A 17,235-nucleotide genomic window follows, 5' to 3' on the forward strand; every position below is an offset into this window, starting at 1 on the left:
GAATAAAATCGTCAAAAACGTTGAAAAGTGTCGAAAAAATAACAAAATGTTGAAATTTCAACCCAGAAAAACACCAAGTTGCATGGAACGACGGGAAGATAACACAAGTTAACTTCCTCTTGTATCTGCTGGTTTGGGTCTCTTATTTTGAAAAATGAGCAGGTGTAACACCAAGAGATGGAAGAGCTCATTTGTACCTGTTGCATTGGTCTCATTAATACCTACATGTAATTTATACATGTTTTTTTCTCATACTCTGAGCCAGAAATCTACACTTCAGCAGCACTTACTGTACATACACCAAACTTTCCAGTTGTATTCCTATGTATATTCTTAAGCTTTCTACAGAGGGGTTTGTCCATATATCACTCGGTCTGATTTATACAACATTTTAGACCTAAAAACGGGGCGAAAATGGATTTTTTATGGCTGTTGACAGTTATTTTCTGATTAATGGGAATGATAAAAAGAGATATCCAAAATCCCCTCTGAAAAAACCTTTGACTCTAATATGTCAACAAAATGAAATTAGAATTTTGAATCTGACTTTATCCAATGTTCAGATTTCTCTTCTGGAAATATATGTAAATTAGCATATATTTTAATGAGATACTACCTTATTTGCATATTTGAACATAAAACTTTGAAAAAACTTGTAATACAAAAGATATTTGTCTTAATGTCAGTAATCAACTGGGGAAGTTTCATGCTGATATCTTAGTTGTTTTTTTTCTACCTATTCATCTATGAAATATGAATGTATGTTATGTTGTGTATGGATGGCTGTCTGCTGTTCTCTGCTGGCTGTAGAAAGAATAATAAAGTTTACTTTATCTTGATCTTGAAGGACGTGTTTCAGTTGCAATTCATTACCCATCAGACTTTCTGCTTTCCATCAGCAGGTGCTTCTCTATTGGAAGTTAATCTACAAACATCATTGATCAAGCCAATTTTGAGCAAACTTTTAAAATGTTGCAAAAAACAAATTGAATTAGAAGTGTTTCCATCAATGTGTGTGTGTGTGTGTGTGTGTGTGTGTGTGTGTGTGTGTGTGTGTGTGTAGGGAAACATTTGATCCATAAATGTAGATATTTTAAGTCATGGAAACAGTGAAATAAAAAAGCCATTACATTGATTTTTTTTTTCTCTTATTGTATTTTCTTCTTTATGTTGATTAGTTATGTAGAAGCTCCTAGGTCTTGTTTATTTGTTTGTTTGTATATCTGTACTCCGAATAAAGAAATAAAACAAGAAAACGTGCCCCAGCTGATCTTTATTAACATGCGACTCGTGTTCACGGCGTTTCCTGTTTCAAGTTTACTTTCACACAGGTTGTGTTGCAGTCAGTTTCCTCTGAAGCTCCAGCTGAAGGTAATGGAAGCCGTCTGACACCTTTTGACCTGTTAGCTTAGTTTGAGAGCAGAAAGCTGCAGAGAAACTAACACAACTCTGACTGGGGACTCAACTACACAAAGATAGACCAGGCTCCTGACCAGGCTAACAGCTAGCCTGCTCCAGACCAGGCTAATAGCTAGCCTGTTCCAGACCAGGCTAACAACTAGCCTGCTCCAGACCAGGCTAACAGCTAGCCTGCTCCAGACCAGGCTAACAGCTAGCCTGCTCCTGACCAGGCTAACAGCTAGCCTGCTCCAGACCAGACTAACAGCCAGGCTAAGAGCTAGCCTGCTCCTGACCAGGCTAACAGCCAGGCTAAGAGCTAGCCTGCTCCTGACCAGTGTGACCACCAAAGTGTGAGCTGTAGTTCCAATAAAACAAAAAAAAAAACCTTTTCTTCTTCAGAACCAATGAGAACAGAGAGAGTGATAAAGATGATAAAGATGATGAAGATGATTTGTGTGAGTTTGTCTCCCTCTGGTGTATCTCTGTCTCCAACAACTAAACCAGCAGAAATCCTCGCCTCCCATTGGCTCTTTTCTGTAGCTTTTTTGTCTCCTGTAAAAGTCCAGTTTAGACCATTATAACCATCTATAAAATATTGAAGGACAATTTGATGGGAGAATTAATTTATTTTACTGTGAAAGTAAAACGTAGCATCAAAGTACAAAGAAACAAAGAAACAATTCTCTGAGTCTTTACTGAACAATAAATAAAAGAAAATTGCCTTTAAAAAAAACATTAAAATCAGATTTCAAACTTTTGATTTGTTCTCTTTTCTTCTCAGCTGCTCTTCTGGCTTCTCCTGAGGGATTACAATGCATTCTGGGAAGTGTAGTCCCTCTAGTGGATCCTTCTGGCTTCTCCTAAAGGGATTTCACTGCATTCTGGGAAATGTTATATGGATAGTATGGCCAACTAGGGAATCGAATGTTCTGAGCTATCCCGTTATGCGATTGGTTCCGAGGTGGTCACGTGTTTCGTGGACTCTATGTTTGATACCAACAATCATCTGATTCCCATTGACATAGCGTAGGGAATAGTGGATGAATTTAATAAATTATTTAAAAAATGACAAAAATCAAGGAAAAAATGCCCAACTGTTGCACGTTTGGTGCCCCCGTGAACCAAAAAGGCAAAAAGTATGGGAGCTGTTCATTATTGTGTGAGGTAAATCTCTCTATCTCTCTATCTCTCTTTCTCTCTTCGATATGATAACAAATTACATAGGACAAATATAGTAATACCATGCTGTCAAAAAAGTTCTAACACTGCTTTAGAAATGCATGAAGTTTGAAGTTTACCTTATGCTAGTGTTAGCTTTTTGCTAACACTCCATGTACCTAAATGCTTGTGATCTTGCCATAGTCATATGGCTTTTGGTCTCGACTGAGTCCAGGTGTCTTTATTATCTTCATAATAATATTGGAGGGAAAGTGAAACAGCTTGGACGAGGATGTTGTTCGGCTTTTCACAAGTTTATACACGCCAACGTTAGCTAACATTAGCACAACAGCGTTAGCTTAGCCTGCTAGGTAAATATTATGACTGCCTTCGGAGTTTCCTATAACTGCATCCACGTTGTCAACATAAGACCTGTGGCATTAGTGCTCCTTTTGTACCATCATTTTATTGAATGAAATATTAAGCTTCGCTCCTACGAGATTGGTGGGTTTTTGTCAGGTTACACACAAAGCTAACTGGCTATAGTTAGCCTGTATGCTAGCGGCCATTAGCTAACATTGCCAAGCCACCCAGCAACTTTGGCAGTAGAGTTTCGGCGAGCTTTTTAAGAGGCCCATTTACAATATAGAAGTTAAATATACACTGGAATATTTCCGTAAGGGCCTTTTACATATTGACAAAGGTTGATAATAACATGTATATGCCTGTTTAAGGTGAAAATAACCGATCTATTTCAAGATAGCATATTCGCCCCATAGGGTCACACTGTAGTCATCTGACGATGGTATCCAATATGGCGCCCATGATTTGAGTTGGCCAAACTCTCTATATATACAGCTCTGTCCTGAGGGATTCCAATGCATTCTGGGAAGTGTAGTCCCTCCAGTGGATCCTGGCTGAATCATCTGAAGGTAAGACTTCTTTTTTAACTCTGTTTCTGTGTCTGAATAAAAGTTCAACAAGTTTGATGCAAAAAATATCAAAATGTTCAGAATAAAAGTTGAATATTTTCAGAAAAAAAAGTCCCAAAATTTTGAGAGAAAAAAAGAAACATTTTCAGAATAAAAGTCGAATATTTTCAGAATAAAAGTCCCAATATTTTTTTAGGAGAAAAATATATTTTCAGAATAAAAGTGAACATTTTCAGAATAAAACTCCCAATATTTTAAGAGGAAAAACTATCAATATTTTCATAACAAAAGTCAAATATTTTGAGACAGAAATTGCTACAACGGGTTGCTCAGTGTGTCCCCCCCCCCCCCCAAAAAAAAAAGACTTGTTAGTCTATCCGGACTTTGTAGGACTCGTTAGAGCTGGTCCAGTCTCTCTGCACATTATATTTAAACTGTTTGAGTTGGATGTTGACAGACGAGATGATCCGAACGGATCGTGACACGCGGCCTCTGAAGCTCGGCCTAATGGCGGTGAACAGGATGAATATAAGGAGCCCCTGAAACACAAAAACAGAGAGTTTATCTGGAGCCTAAAACTCAAAGAACTTAGTCAGATGTTTTGGTAATCAAAAGAACAACAACAAAGCAGCAAAAAAAAAAAACGCCCCAAAACTGATATAAATGTGTCAGAAACATCGACAAAAAGGTAACAAAACAACAAAAACAGGTTTCAGAAAGTGGCAAAAAGGCTACAAAAAAGCGCCAACAAAGCTGCAAAAAAAAGCCCAAAAAGTGACCGAAAAGGTGACAAAACGTCGACAAAAACAGGCTTTAAAAATGTGGCAAAAAAGCGCCAACAAAGCAGCAAAAAAATGGTGACAAAAAGTCGACAAAACGTAGACAAAAACAGGCTTCAGCGTCAGAAAAGCCTTCATCCATTTTTGATGGGACACAAATTGAAAAAGTTTCCAGCTACAAGTTTCTGGGTATTTTGGGTAAATCTTGCATCACCCAAAGTTGTAGGAAACAGATTGCTCCGTTTCTATCAGTTTTGTATTATGGGGATATCATTTATAAATTTATATGTATGTGGCTTCCTCTGCATGCCCTTAGATTGATATCTGACTCACCTGTGTGGTGGTGCAGAGGCAGAAGATGATGCTGACCACCACGTGGGCAGTTCCTGTGGTAACCAGCACCAGGTAACCCAGAGTCCAGGACAGACCGAGTAACACGGCCAGAGAAAAACTGTTCAGGAACTTCCTGATGCTGCAGAAACACAAAACAAAGTTTATATAATTTATAAAATATTTCTTGTTCTATAGGAGAAATATTTACTTTTTTAATAAGTAATTAATTTAAAAATATTACAAGAAAAAGGTCAGAAAATTAATAATAATAATTCAGATTTTAAAAAGTCACAATATTTTGAAAGAAAATGTTGGGTCTAGGACAGACCATACTAATTTTATAGGTGAAAAAAATTGTAAAAGGCACAGGAAAAAAAATTAGAAAAAGTGTAATTTACAAGAAAAAAAGAATTGGGAATATTTTCATAAAGAAAGTCAGAAATTTAAAAAAAAAAAAAATGAGAATATAAAAAATATTTTAAAAATATTATAAATGTATTTGATATTTAAAAAATGTCAGAATATTTGAAGGAAAGTAGTTTAACACTTTCTGAATAAAAGTCAGAATCTTTTTTTATATTTTGAGAATAGTAGTCTGGGGTGTTACCTGTTAAAGTTTTGGGGGGTGAGGGAGGGGAGGGGTGTTACCTCTTGAAGGCGGTGTCGGTCCGAGAGACCAGAACCAACAGAACGATGTTGTAGATCAGAATCAAACCGATAGGAAGCAGGAAACCCCAAAACATCGGCTTCCCAAAGTCAAATTCTTTGGATTTATCCAGCGCTGCCAGCCAGCAACTTTAAACAGTAAACAATAACAACATATATCATTAATTATATATATATATATATATATATATATATATATATATATATATATATACACTAGACGTGTTGAAATTAATCAAATAATCGATGCATCAAATCGTGGACATGGACGATGCTGCATCGATAATCGGCCGGGCCATAATCGATTATTTCTGTTTACAAGTTAATGTAGGCCTAACAACATTTCTGTTTCAACATCACATAAAGCATCAAGAACGGCTTAAAACAAACATCCAAAATGTAAAAAAAAGCGTCAACAACAAATATAACAACTGTGTTAAAGATCAAACACACAGAAGTTTATTTAATTTAGATCCAAAGTTTCCAAAGAAACCAAAATTACTTAAAAAAAAACACATTAAAATGTCAAAAAGGCAGAAAAAAACATTGAAAAAATATTGAGAAAAAAATGGCAAAAATTTTATAAAAAGTGACAAAAACTTTAAAATAAGCATCAGAATGTCAAAAAAAATAAAACGCCAAAAAAGTTTAATGAAGTGCAACAAGATCAAAAGTTTACAAAGAAACCAAAAGTAAGAATTTAAAGAAAAGTTGAACAGATAATGAATGAATAATTATACCCACAATTCCTCCTGTCTATATCCTAGAGGGTTTTTCACCCTGTAGGCGATTGCCAGTGTGATCGCCACGATGACAGCTGGGACTCCTGACAGGAAAGAGGAAGTTAAAGAGGTATTTAGATTTTTTTCATTTAAATGAATGTCATATTTGTGCTTGTGTGGCAGTGTGTGCAGATTAACAGTGTTTTTGTGGCAGTGTGTGCAGATTAATGGTGTTTTTTAACATATGCAAATATTTGCATGAACATTAAAAGATTTAACAACTAAGACATAAACTGAACAATGAATGTGACTAACATAAATGGAATAATGTGTCCCTGAACCAAAACTCAGAATCAAAGTAGCCCTCAGTATCTGGTGTGGCCACCAGCTGCATTAAGTACTGCAGTGCATCTCTTCCTCATGTACTGCACCAGACTGGCCAGGTCTTGCGGTTGTTGTTGCCATCCTGTACCTGTCCCGCAGGTGTGATATTCGGATGTACCGATCCTATGCAGGTGTTGTTACACGTGGTCTGCCACTGGACAATCAGGAGGACAATCAGCTGTGCTTCCTGTCTCCCTGTAGTAATTTTCTTTTAACTGTGACCATAATTGCCTATGGCCCTTAAGCTGTTATTGTCTTTTCGACCATTAAACAGGTGCATGTTCATTAATTGTTTATGGTTTCTTGAACAAGCATGGAAAACATACTTTAAACCATTACAATGTGTCCTGAAAAATGGGGCGTTTCTTTTTTTGCTGAGTTTATTATCTTCTATTAAGCAACAAAAAGCAAAAAACGTTTTGTACCATTACGCCATTTCGTTTCTCTTCTCACATGTCATCTAAAGAGTTAAATCCTCTAAAGTAAAACTTTAAAGTCGTACCCCATCCTATGGTGGCGCTGAGCGGCGACCAGTACGGTGGCAGGTTCTGGCGCTTCTTGCGAAAGAGCAGCACCTCCTGTGTGGCGTACACGCTGTTCCACGTGAACGTAGCTAACAAGAAGAAGTGAAGCAGCGCCGTCACCGCCGAACATGCGCCACTGTCAGCCGCCACGTATTCGTCAGAGTCCGGAACGTCGTTGGTCTCGGTGTTGCGCACTGCGTCGTCGTCGACAGCATTCTGTTGGAGGTCTGTCTTTTGGCTGTTTGTGACGCCAGAGAGGAAAGTGATGATGAAGGCCAGCAGGCTGAACCATATACTCAGCAAAGCAATCTGGGTGTTCCTGTAGTTCTTCCATTCGCCCCTGTTCACAGATCGTTACATTTTAGGTATAGAGTCGAACTAATAAGAGATAAGTCCTAAGAATATTCACCTAGACAATAAATTATATATAATATGATAAATAATGTCTTACTTGTCCGTAATGTGGTGAATTATTGTAACAACCAAACCCAGGAATGACAAATAAAGTCCAACTTTAGAAAGCATATCCAGTGCTTCTGCATATTCATAATTCTCTTTGAAGGACTGAAACACAAACACACAATAGAGTTTTCAACAAGCTTTCTACAAGACTCACTTTGATATACCTTGAAATATATGAAACGTTGAGTGTGAAGTGAAACTTGTGAGCATGTTTCTTCACCCAGAGAGCAGCAAAGTTGGTTGTGTGATTGCAGTAACATCGGAGGACTCCGTCTGAAGCGTTTCCCTTCCAGCAGCCAGCCGTGCTCCAGTCATCCAAAGTGTAGTTCCAAAAAACACACGAGAAGTCCCACAAAGACATACCGTTCAGAAGCTGAAAAACAACCACAGAAACATCTAAAACTTTATTGATCGGGACAGAAAATAGCAACGTTGCTATTTTTTTTTTTTTTTTGTCAAAAAACGTTTTTAAAAAGGAGAAAAATAGGTGGAAAAAAAGGTGAAAAATAGTTGAAAAACGGTCGATAAACAGTCGAAAAAATGTTTTTAAATAGGCAAAAAAAATTCAAAAACTGTCAACAATAGTCAAACTTTTTTTTGACAGTTTTTTGACTATTTTTCGACTAAAAAATAGCAACGTTGATATTTTCTGTTTTTGCCGCTTTTTATTAATGGTGTTTTTGTGGCAGTGTGTTCAGATAAATTATCTTTGTGTGTCAGTGTGAGAGAAGAGCGGCAAAAACAGAAAATAGCCACAGAAACTTTGGGAAAGGGCCAAACCCCAAACTGTGGCACAATAAAAGCATCAAAGTGGATGAAAACATGGCCAAGAAACTGCACATAAAATGTCATGAAAATGTGACAAAAATGGCATCAAAATTGAATTTCCACCAAATAAGGATGTTGCACAAAAAGGGCCAAATGTTGGAAAAAGCAGCCAAATCTTGTTACCGTTGGTCTGAAGAGCATCTGGACCTGTTGTGGCTCCAGACCGCCGACAGTGGCCGAGAGGACCCTGACGGAGGCCCGTCGCCGCCTGTAGCGCTGCGAGCGGAAGAAGTGGTCGTTCTGGTAGAGGACGAAACCCACAGACACGTTGGATGGAGTCTGGAGACCGCCGGCAGCGCCGCCTAAACACCACACACACATTTAACTCTGGAGTTAGTTTCACACATTCACATTAAAACAAAGTTGAAAAAAAGTTTTTAAAAAGTCGATAAAGTAGTCGTAAAATAGTCAAAAAACTGTCGAAAAATGGTCAAAAAACGCAGCACAAAGTTTAGTTTTCTGAAGAAACTCACCTGGGGGGAACTGGAGGTGAACGACGGCGTCGGCAATGAAGTCAGGGTCGGCGGATGTGTTGGTGTCCAGCTGGATGTGGTCGGCAACGAAACTTCCAGATGTTCCTGAACGCACCGAGAGAAACGGACGTTAGTTAGAGGAGATATTTTCAGAATAAAAGTTTATTAATTTGACACAAAATGTCAAGAATTTATTTGATAGATTTGTCTCTTTTTAGACCTTTGACCCCTGGTTAAAGGAGCAGACCCTGAGAGGCTGCTGATTGGCTGATAATAGTCACCTGACAGCGCGGTGAACTGGACTCCCCGAGTGTCGGCCGCCGAGATCTGAGCCGACTGGACCGCAATGTTTGGCTGAACCAACTTAGAATCAAACTGATCAGAGATCAGACTCAGGTTCACCGACAGGCTGGACAGGGTCCGCGTCAGGCTGCAAATATACACAAATATATAATCATATATACACACATATATACAGGAATATATAGTCATATATACACACATATATACAGGAACATATAGTCAAATATACACACATATATACAGGAATATATTAAGATATACACACATATACAGGAATATATAAAAAAATATACACATATATACAGGAATATATAAAGATATACACAGCCTACAGCTAGGTTAGGGTCAGTGTCAGGCTGCACACAACACAGAAATATATTGTCTTGTATATCATATATATCGTCAGCGTGCTTCTGAAAACAAAGAGTATTTTACCTGAGAGTAGCGCTGTTTTCCTGGTTGTTATCTGGGGGGTCGGCGTTCAGAATCTGGCTGACAGTCGCTACCGCTGCCTCCCTCACGCTCTGAAACACACACAGTTTCAACAATGAAGTCTCTGCTACACACACAAAGTATCGTTAAGACTCGAGCTTCATCTCCTCTGCTACATTTGAGTTAAAAAAGGAGTATCTTCTGCTATGTTTACGTACGTCTAAGTTTAAGATGTGTATCTTTGTTGTGAGTTTCTTCTTGTTGTTTCGTACCTCTGTGGCGTTGGTAGACAGCAGTCAAAACTCATTGTAACTCAGGTTTAAAAGTGCAAGAGTTGTTTCTCTGTAGGTTTGTTGTTTCGTACCTGTGAGACGTTCACAGACGACAGCAGCGTGTCGGCGATCTGTGCGGCCATCGTCACTTCCTCAGCCGTCAGATCTTCAGGTTGGGACGTCAGAATCTGAGCACTCTCCGCCAGCACCTCTAAATTTGCCGAGCCAGTCAGCTGAGAAAGGAAACACATTTTTCAGGTATCTCTTCCCTGAAGTCTATTGTCCTTAACCCGCCTGCGATAGTTTTTTGTTCAGCCTTTTTCTTCCCTGTTGACTCACATTTTGTAGAATGTCGGCAAGCGTCTGTCCACACTCGAGGACGCGCGGCGGATCCTGGAAACTCGCGGTTATGTTCCTTTTGGAACATCTGGTCGAAGCCTGGGGTTTACCCGCTGCAAGGAAATGGTAAAAGACTCTAAAACAGCAGTGCATTATGGGAGACCTGATGGATGGAGATAACTAACTGGAGACAGTAACTAATCAAACTTACCGGCATGCGTTCCTGGAAGACATTTTTCCTTAGAATAAGCGTACCAGCCGATGGGTGTTTGTGGGAAGTTGAATTTCCCCACCTTCTGGGCTTCGCAGAAACTCGCTGGAAGACCAAGTTTAACAAAAGATGAAGATTTTGTTGCTCAGTTTGACTTGGAAATGGAGCCCAAACTCTAAAATGGAAAAGGTGAATCCACTGAGGAGCAGGGCTCGGTATCGTTTGGGTTATTTCCGTTACCGGTGCTTTTCACAGTCTCTAGTGGATGGTAAGCATCTTTTTATAAAATATCTGTTCAGGCACCGGTTTAAAAGTATTGTTTTTCTAACCCGGAGGTCTGTGTTTATCGGCCAGTAAATCTCCGCTGGATGACTCACTTCAGAAGGGTTGAACAAGTTAGACCGGCAATTAAAGTAATTTCCAGCATGAACTCTTTCAAAAAGAGAATCAAGGCCTGGTTACTAGAGAGGGTAGCAGAATAGAGCAGGGGGCCAGTAACCTTTTTTATTTTTGTTTGTTATGTCATTATTGATTATTGTGATTATCACACACTCTGTAAGTGTCTTGTCTTAACTTGATGTTATGTGTTGAGGACCGCAATGGAAATAAGACTTTGTGTTTTTATCCTCGATTGTATTTGATGATGATTGTATGATGCTGCGCCTTAGCAACCATAAACAACACTGGCTGTAGCCGTTTGCTGCTTCCTGTTTGGTGCTGGAGGGAGAGCACCCATTGGTTGTTGAGAATGTTCACATGATTTAACTTCAAACTTTGGATAATACCAAACATGTTTGATTTTGTCTGTACATCCAGACGGGAGAAAGACTGACTGGGACTGAGTTTTATGACCTTACACCAAACGGTGGTTTCCACTCTGAGTGAGAATAAGATTTAGGAGCAGAGGGCAGACAAAGTCAACAGAAAGATTGCCATAATGTCACCGGGTTTCAGTTCCTAGCCCTCCAGAGAAGCATGAAGTGAAAAAACTGTCAGGTATTTAAATACTTAGGAAATACAGTTTTCTTTTAAATGAGTCAGACTTACCTACTGAGCAGTTCTTTCCGGTCCAGTTGTCCGGACAGATACAGACACCGTTCAGAAGTCTTCCTCCGTTTTCACAAACCAGAGGAGGGGGGGTCGTCGTAGTAGTAGTAGTAGGATGAGGAGTGGTAGGCCTTGTAGTAGTAATAGTAGTATGAGGAGGAGTAGTAGGCCTAGGTGTAGTAGTAGTAGTAGTAGTAGTAGTAGTAGCAGGAGGAGCAGCAGTAGGCCTAGTAGTAGTAATAGTAGTATGAGGAGGAGGAGTAGTAGTAGGAGGATGAGCAGTAGTAGGAGGAGGAGCAGCAGTAGTAGTAGTAGGAGGAGGAGTAGTAGGAGGAGCAGTAGGCCTAGGTGTAGTAGTAGGATCAATGGTAACCTCGGTAGTATCGGTATACATAGGAGTAGTAGGAGCAGGAGTAGTAGGAGGAGGAGGAGCAATAGTAGGAGGAGTAGTAGGAGGAGGAGGAGGAGGAGCAGTAGTAGCAGGAGTAGTAGTAGTAGCAGGAGTAGTAGGAAGGGGAGCAGTAGTAGGAGGAGGAGGAGGAGGAGCAGTAGTAGGAGGAGCAGTAGTAGTAGCAGGAGGAGGAGCAGTAGTAGTAGTAGCAGCAGTAGTAGTAGAAGGAGGAAGAGCAGTAGTAGGAGGAGGAGCAGTAGGAGGAGGAGCAGTAGTAGCAGGAGTAGTAGTAGTAGCAGGAGTAGTAGGAAGGGGAGCAGTAGGAGGAGGAGCAGTAGTAGCAGGAGGAGGAGTAGTAGCAGGAGGAGGAGCAGTAGTAGTAGTAGCAGCAGTAGTAGTAATAGGAGGAAGAGCAGTAGTAGTAGAAGGAGGAAGAGAAGTAGTAGTAGGAGGAGGAGCAGCAGTAGTAGGAGGAGCAGTAGTAGTAGGAGGAGGAGCAGTAGTAGGAGGAGGAGCAGTAGTAGCAGGAGGAGGAGTAGTAGCAGGAGGAGGAGCAGTAGTAGTAGTAGCAGCAGTAGTAGTAGGAGGAGGAGCAGTAGTAGCAGGAGGAGGAGTAGTAGCAGGAGGAGGAGCAGTAGTAGCAGGAGGAGCAGTAGTAGGAGGAGCAGTAGGAGGAGGAGGAGGAGCAGTAGTAGGAGAAGGAGGAGCAGTAGAAGTAGGAGTAGTAGTAGTAGGAGCAGCAGTAGTAAAGGTAGGAGGAGGAGTAGTAGTAGGAGGAGCAGTAGTAGCAGGAGGAGAAGCCGTAGTAGTAGTAATAGGAGGAGGAGCAGTAGTATAGGTAGCAGGGGTTGGTATTGTTGTTGTTGTGTCAGTGATACTTGGTGCTGATGATGTTACAGGAGCATCGGTTGGGTCAGTAGTAATAGGAGGAGGAGCAGTAGTATTGGTAGCAGGGGTGGTTGTTGTTGTTGTTGTTGTGTCGGTGATACTTGGTGCTGATGATGTTACAGGAGCATCGGTTGGGTCAGTAGTAATAGGAGGAGGAGCAGTAGTATCGGTAGCAGGGGTGGTGGTTGTTGTTGTGTCGGTGATACTTGGTGCTGATGATGTTACAGGAGCATCGGTTGGGTCAGTAATAATAGGAGGAGGAGCAGTAGTATTGGTAGCAGGGGTGGTTGTTGTTGTTGTTGTTGTTGTGTCGGTGATACTTGGTGCTTCTGATGTGGTGGACTGAGCTCCAGCTCTACAGGCCAGATGAACAGCTGTCAGGAGATATTATTACAAACAATATTCATAGTCGCATAGTCATTTAAACGATGCCCAATTGGTACTAAGGGGCCTAAAGTGTGCCAAGAAAACATCCCCCACACCATGACACCACCACCACCAGCCTGCAATGTGGTAATAAGGCATTACGGATCCATGTTCTCATTCTGTTTATCTCAGGACTGATACCTGCGCTGCTGCGCTTTTCCATAGGTCTATAGTCGATGACTTGGCTTTGTTAATCCTTGCTGTAGAGAGCTCATGCACAACTATGTCTAGGAAATACGTCAACCACTATTTACACAAAGCGAGTGGGCGGGAGCCAGCGTTCAGCTATCATTTTCTTGGTTGCTGTTGAGCCGGCTAGCCAAACTTTCTTTTGTCTCCCAAGTAGGTGTAATTTAGAGTCATCATTAAGTAACAAAACAATCAGGTCAATAGGAAGTCGACATCCTATCACATCAGATATTATTGATGTTGTTTTATTCCAGAACTCATGCACCTGTTCACACTCCCAGACCATGTGCAGGAAAGTTCCAGTTTGTCCAGGTTGGCAGAACGTGAAGTAGGCAGTAGGAATGACTTTAGAGACGTATCTCTTCTGAGGAGTCCAGTATGTCCTGTGACATATGTTGAAGTGGAACTGCTGGTGATTTGGGTTCTTGGAACAGTGGAAAATGTCCCAAACTGTCTCCCAATTAATTACGTTCCCCTCAGGGCTGATCTTAAGTGAAGCTAAAGGAAGACGGATGTCTTAGGGACCTCAAAGCTAGCTCTCAGGTCTTCAAAACTTAACATACCTTCATCATTGAATAGCTGGTCTAGAGTATAAATACCTCTGTCACTCCACTGGTTATAAACAAAAGGTTTGCTACCAGACATTAAGTGTATGTGTATGTGCCAAATTAGCGTGTTCAAATACCACTTATTGGTGTAGCGTAGTTGCTCCTCCACCTGTTTAAAGTTGGTCAATGTGTTGGTGATAATAGGGCCACAGGCTAACATACACTTTTTTGGACACACACCTGTGAAGGCAAGGTCTTGCAGTCTTAGACTTCCAGTGAGGTTTTGCTCTATTTCTCTCCATGGGACTGTAGATGAGGGGTCCATCCACACTCTAAGGGCCCATAGCTGAAAGGCTCTATGGTACATTTTAAGGTTGGGGAGGGCCAGGCCTGCCATGTTTGTGGTACGTTGCAGGGTAGAGTATTTTAGCCTAGGTTGTTTATTAGATTTCTGATACTTTTAATGATGAAAAGCACTTGTGATATCATGACTTCGCATAAACGTAAACGTGTATGTCTACACTGTATACAGCGGACAGCAGTCTGCAACGTCAAAGCGTAAACATACACGCCACGTGGCACTTTCTAAATCCACGTGGCGTGTTATCGCAAGGTTACGTGTTATCGCAAGGCTACGGTTTAGGAAAAGAAGAACGGGATTGGGTTTAGGAATACAAAAAACGTGGAAAGGAAACATTGGCATACAGAAGTGCATGCCACTAGCACGTGTCACGACACTTAAAAATCTAACTCCCTCTCGTCTCGATACAACTTCAGTCCTGACTCCCAAATCATATTCATACCAAACCTAGTCTGGATCTACGGAAGTACATTTCCAGGATAAACCTTCCTCTCTCTGCGTGTCTCCGTTCTCAAACTCTGTTCTCTTCAGGAAACAAAAACAACTTCAAACTAGCAAACTACACGCTGAAAATATCCAGTTTTGAAGAACATTTGGATGGTGCAACAAGGTAGGTCTGCTTGGTTGTTTCAGGGAATGATTGTAAAAATTTACAAAGAATATGTTTATGCCATCTTACATCAGGGATAGATAACCAGGGCCACACGGAATATGCAAAAGCCGATTTTCTGCAGATGTTTTTGAAAATTTAAATTAAACTGAGAATGTTAACTCATCTCCACTTCAAGCAGAAAAACATTTTGCTAAATTCTGCAGATTTTCATTGTGGCTCACTGCTGAAAACTGCAGATTTTGCTTGGGTCTGAAACTGAAAGCAGCAACAACGAAGTAATAAAACATGAGACCCAGGCGGACCAGACAGAGCCCTAAAACTCCTAACAATCATTGTTTAAAGCCTTGAACACACCAGATAAAGTGTGTAATTCAGAAGCTCAGTAAGAAGATTCAAAGCAGTGATGAATTAAGAAACGTAAGTGTTGTCATTGAAGGTGAATTAATTGTGATTTAAGCTGCTGAAAATAAACTCAACAACCCAACAGTGTAATTCATAAACTCACAAGAAATGAATCTGTAAAATAACAAAAGAAGTTCTAGCAGATCATTACCTGGACTTTGTCCCATAATTAAAAACAGAAATGTTTGTGCGTAGCTGCTGTTACTGAACTGTTCTTTATTTAATTTATAGCTTTATATGAGGGATTTTTTACGCTTGTTTAAACAGTTTTTGTTTTATCCTTTTGTATGCTTTGACACAGCAGTTTTATACACTTTTTGGTAACACTTTACTTGAAGGTATCGACATAATCGTGTCATAAATGTTTATGACATGTCATTAAGTGCCATTCTGTTTTTGTCATGACAAGTTAACATAATGTCATCCTGTTTAATGTCAAGTTGTCTTAATAACTGTACATACACACCGCGGCCGACATGAGCTGCAAAGAGGCTCTGGCCGCCCGGTCAAGGACACTTGTCAAAAAGTACGGGGAAGTTTTTTGATGCTTTGACGTGGCAGCATTCAATGTTCGATCATGTTCAACACATGATTGAAGAAAAAGCACAAGCAGCCACTGCACGGCCAATACATTGACACTAGAAACCATTTATAAATTACATATATAATGACAGAATTTGTATTGTTTGTTGGTCGCAGCGGTGTCTGTTAGCAGTTAGCTCGCTCGTTAGCCGCTGAACCGCAGCAGCATGCAGGCAGAGCGAGCAGCCGCCAGCTGTTGATCCGTGCAGGACTTCACCGTGAGCGGACTGTTTAGAGACCATGTGACCGGCAGGTAACGTTAACTGGTCCCTATATGCAAAAAAACTATCATAAATGCTAGGAAACCCAGCAACAGCGATGATGAGCTTTTCCTCCATTTTCTCGGAACGAAAGTTTACATTGTATGTTCCTCCGGAATCAGCCAGCGCGAAGGACATCTATGTTCCAATGGGTTGCTGGCGTTTGCCGCTGGACCGCGTCAACAAGTTCTGGTTATTATAATTTAGGATAATGGTTTTTGTGAATATCTCACTGTGTTAGTTGTCAGAACACAGATAAAGATCCCATAATGTAATTCAAAATAAACAGTAAATACAACTGTGAATCACGTTCTATTAACAATTTCTGCTACAGAATTACAGCCACACAACTATTAATAGACATATTTTTGGGATAAATTAAGAAATGCACGTATTGTTATTGACGGTGAATTAGTTGTGATTTAAGCCGCTGAAAATAAACTCAACAACCCATCACTGTCGCTCATAAACTCCCAATAAAACTCCCAAAATAAAAGCACAAACTGCAGTTTTCTCACCCAGAGTCAAAAGAAAGAAAGCCCAAGAGTCCATGTTGATCAGCGGCTGTATGTCGGAGACGTTGGATTAAACTTCAGGTTATTAAACATTAACTTGTTGCTGTGGTCCCACGTCTGAGCTGCTGCAGGGCAGGATCTTATATATGAGTTAGTGTGCACCATAAATGTCTCAATAAAAAATCATAAAACAATTCAGAAGCTCAAAGTTCCTCTTCAGTCAACAACAAATCACACAACTTAGCACCTTGTTTCAACTTTGTTATCTGGAGTTTATATTCATAACGTAACCTGTAAAACACTTTCAGTTTTCACAGCTTAATGTCATAGCAATAAAGTTGAACTTGTTGATTTATTAAAAAGGAATTCACAAATATAAATACCTCCAACTTGTGAATCTGAAGCTTCTGTAAAGTTTTATTTTAGTATGTTGTTGTACGTATATATATAAATATATATATATATATATTTCTATTGATGGTTTGATTAGAAAACATATTCAATCACTTAAAGGGAACATGTTCTAGGAAAGTATTAATGACTAAAGGTCCCAAAACTTTTTCTTGTTTTTCTAACGTCTAGGAAACAAACTTGCTAAAGTCTACAAAACTAACTTTCTAAAGTCTACGAAATTTAAATTAAACTCATTGTTAACAAGTCTCCACTCCAAGTACAAAAACATTTAGCTAAATTCTGCAGATTTTCATTGTTTGTTGTTTGGGTCTGAAACTGAAAGCAGCAACGAGATGTTAAACCAACCAATCATCCCAAAGTAAAGAAGATGTTCATGATCA

At 40.0% G+C, this 17,235-nt stretch overlaps 1 protein-coding gene and 1 long non-coding RNA gene across 2 annotated transcripts; both read right to left on the reverse strand.

The window, feature by feature from the left end:
- Positions 1-3,841: 3,841 nt before the first annotated feature.
- LOC118494516 (adhesion G-protein coupled receptor G7-like) lies at positions 3,842-9,920 on the reverse strand. The gene is made up of 12 exons (XM_035998828.1): positions 9,762-9,920; positions 9,401-9,489; positions 8,944-9,092; positions 8,663-8,767; positions 8,313-8,491; positions 7,582-7,734; positions 7,351-7,463; positions 6,878-7,248; positions 6,014-6,095; positions 5,252-5,398; positions 4,604-4,742; positions 3,842-4,030 (listed from the first exon to the last, which is right to left on the reverse strand). The coding sequence occupies exons 1-12, from the start codon at positions 9,918-9,920 to the stop codon at positions 3,860-3,862; spliced, it is 1,857 nt and encodes a 618-aa protein (XP_035854721.1). The 3' UTR covers positions 3,842-3,859.
- A 90-nt stretch (positions 9,921-10,010) lies between these two features.
- LOC118494434 lies at positions 10,011-11,346 on the reverse strand. The gene is made up of 3 exons (XR_004896563.1): positions 11,267-11,346; positions 10,220-10,324; positions 10,011-10,121 (listed from the first exon to the last, which is right to left on the reverse strand). It is a non-coding gene; the product is annotated as an uncharacterized LOC118494434 (long non-coding RNA).
- Between the last annotated feature and the right edge of the window lie 5,889 nt (positions 11,347-17,235).

This window comes from Sander lucioperca, chromosome 24 (assembly GCF_008315115.2).
Source record: "Sander lucioperca isolate FBNREF2018 chromosome 24, SLUC_FBN_1.2, whole genome shotgun sequence".
Lineage (NCBI taxonomy): Eukaryota > Metazoa > Chordata > Actinopteri > Perciformes > Percidae > Sander > Sander lucioperca.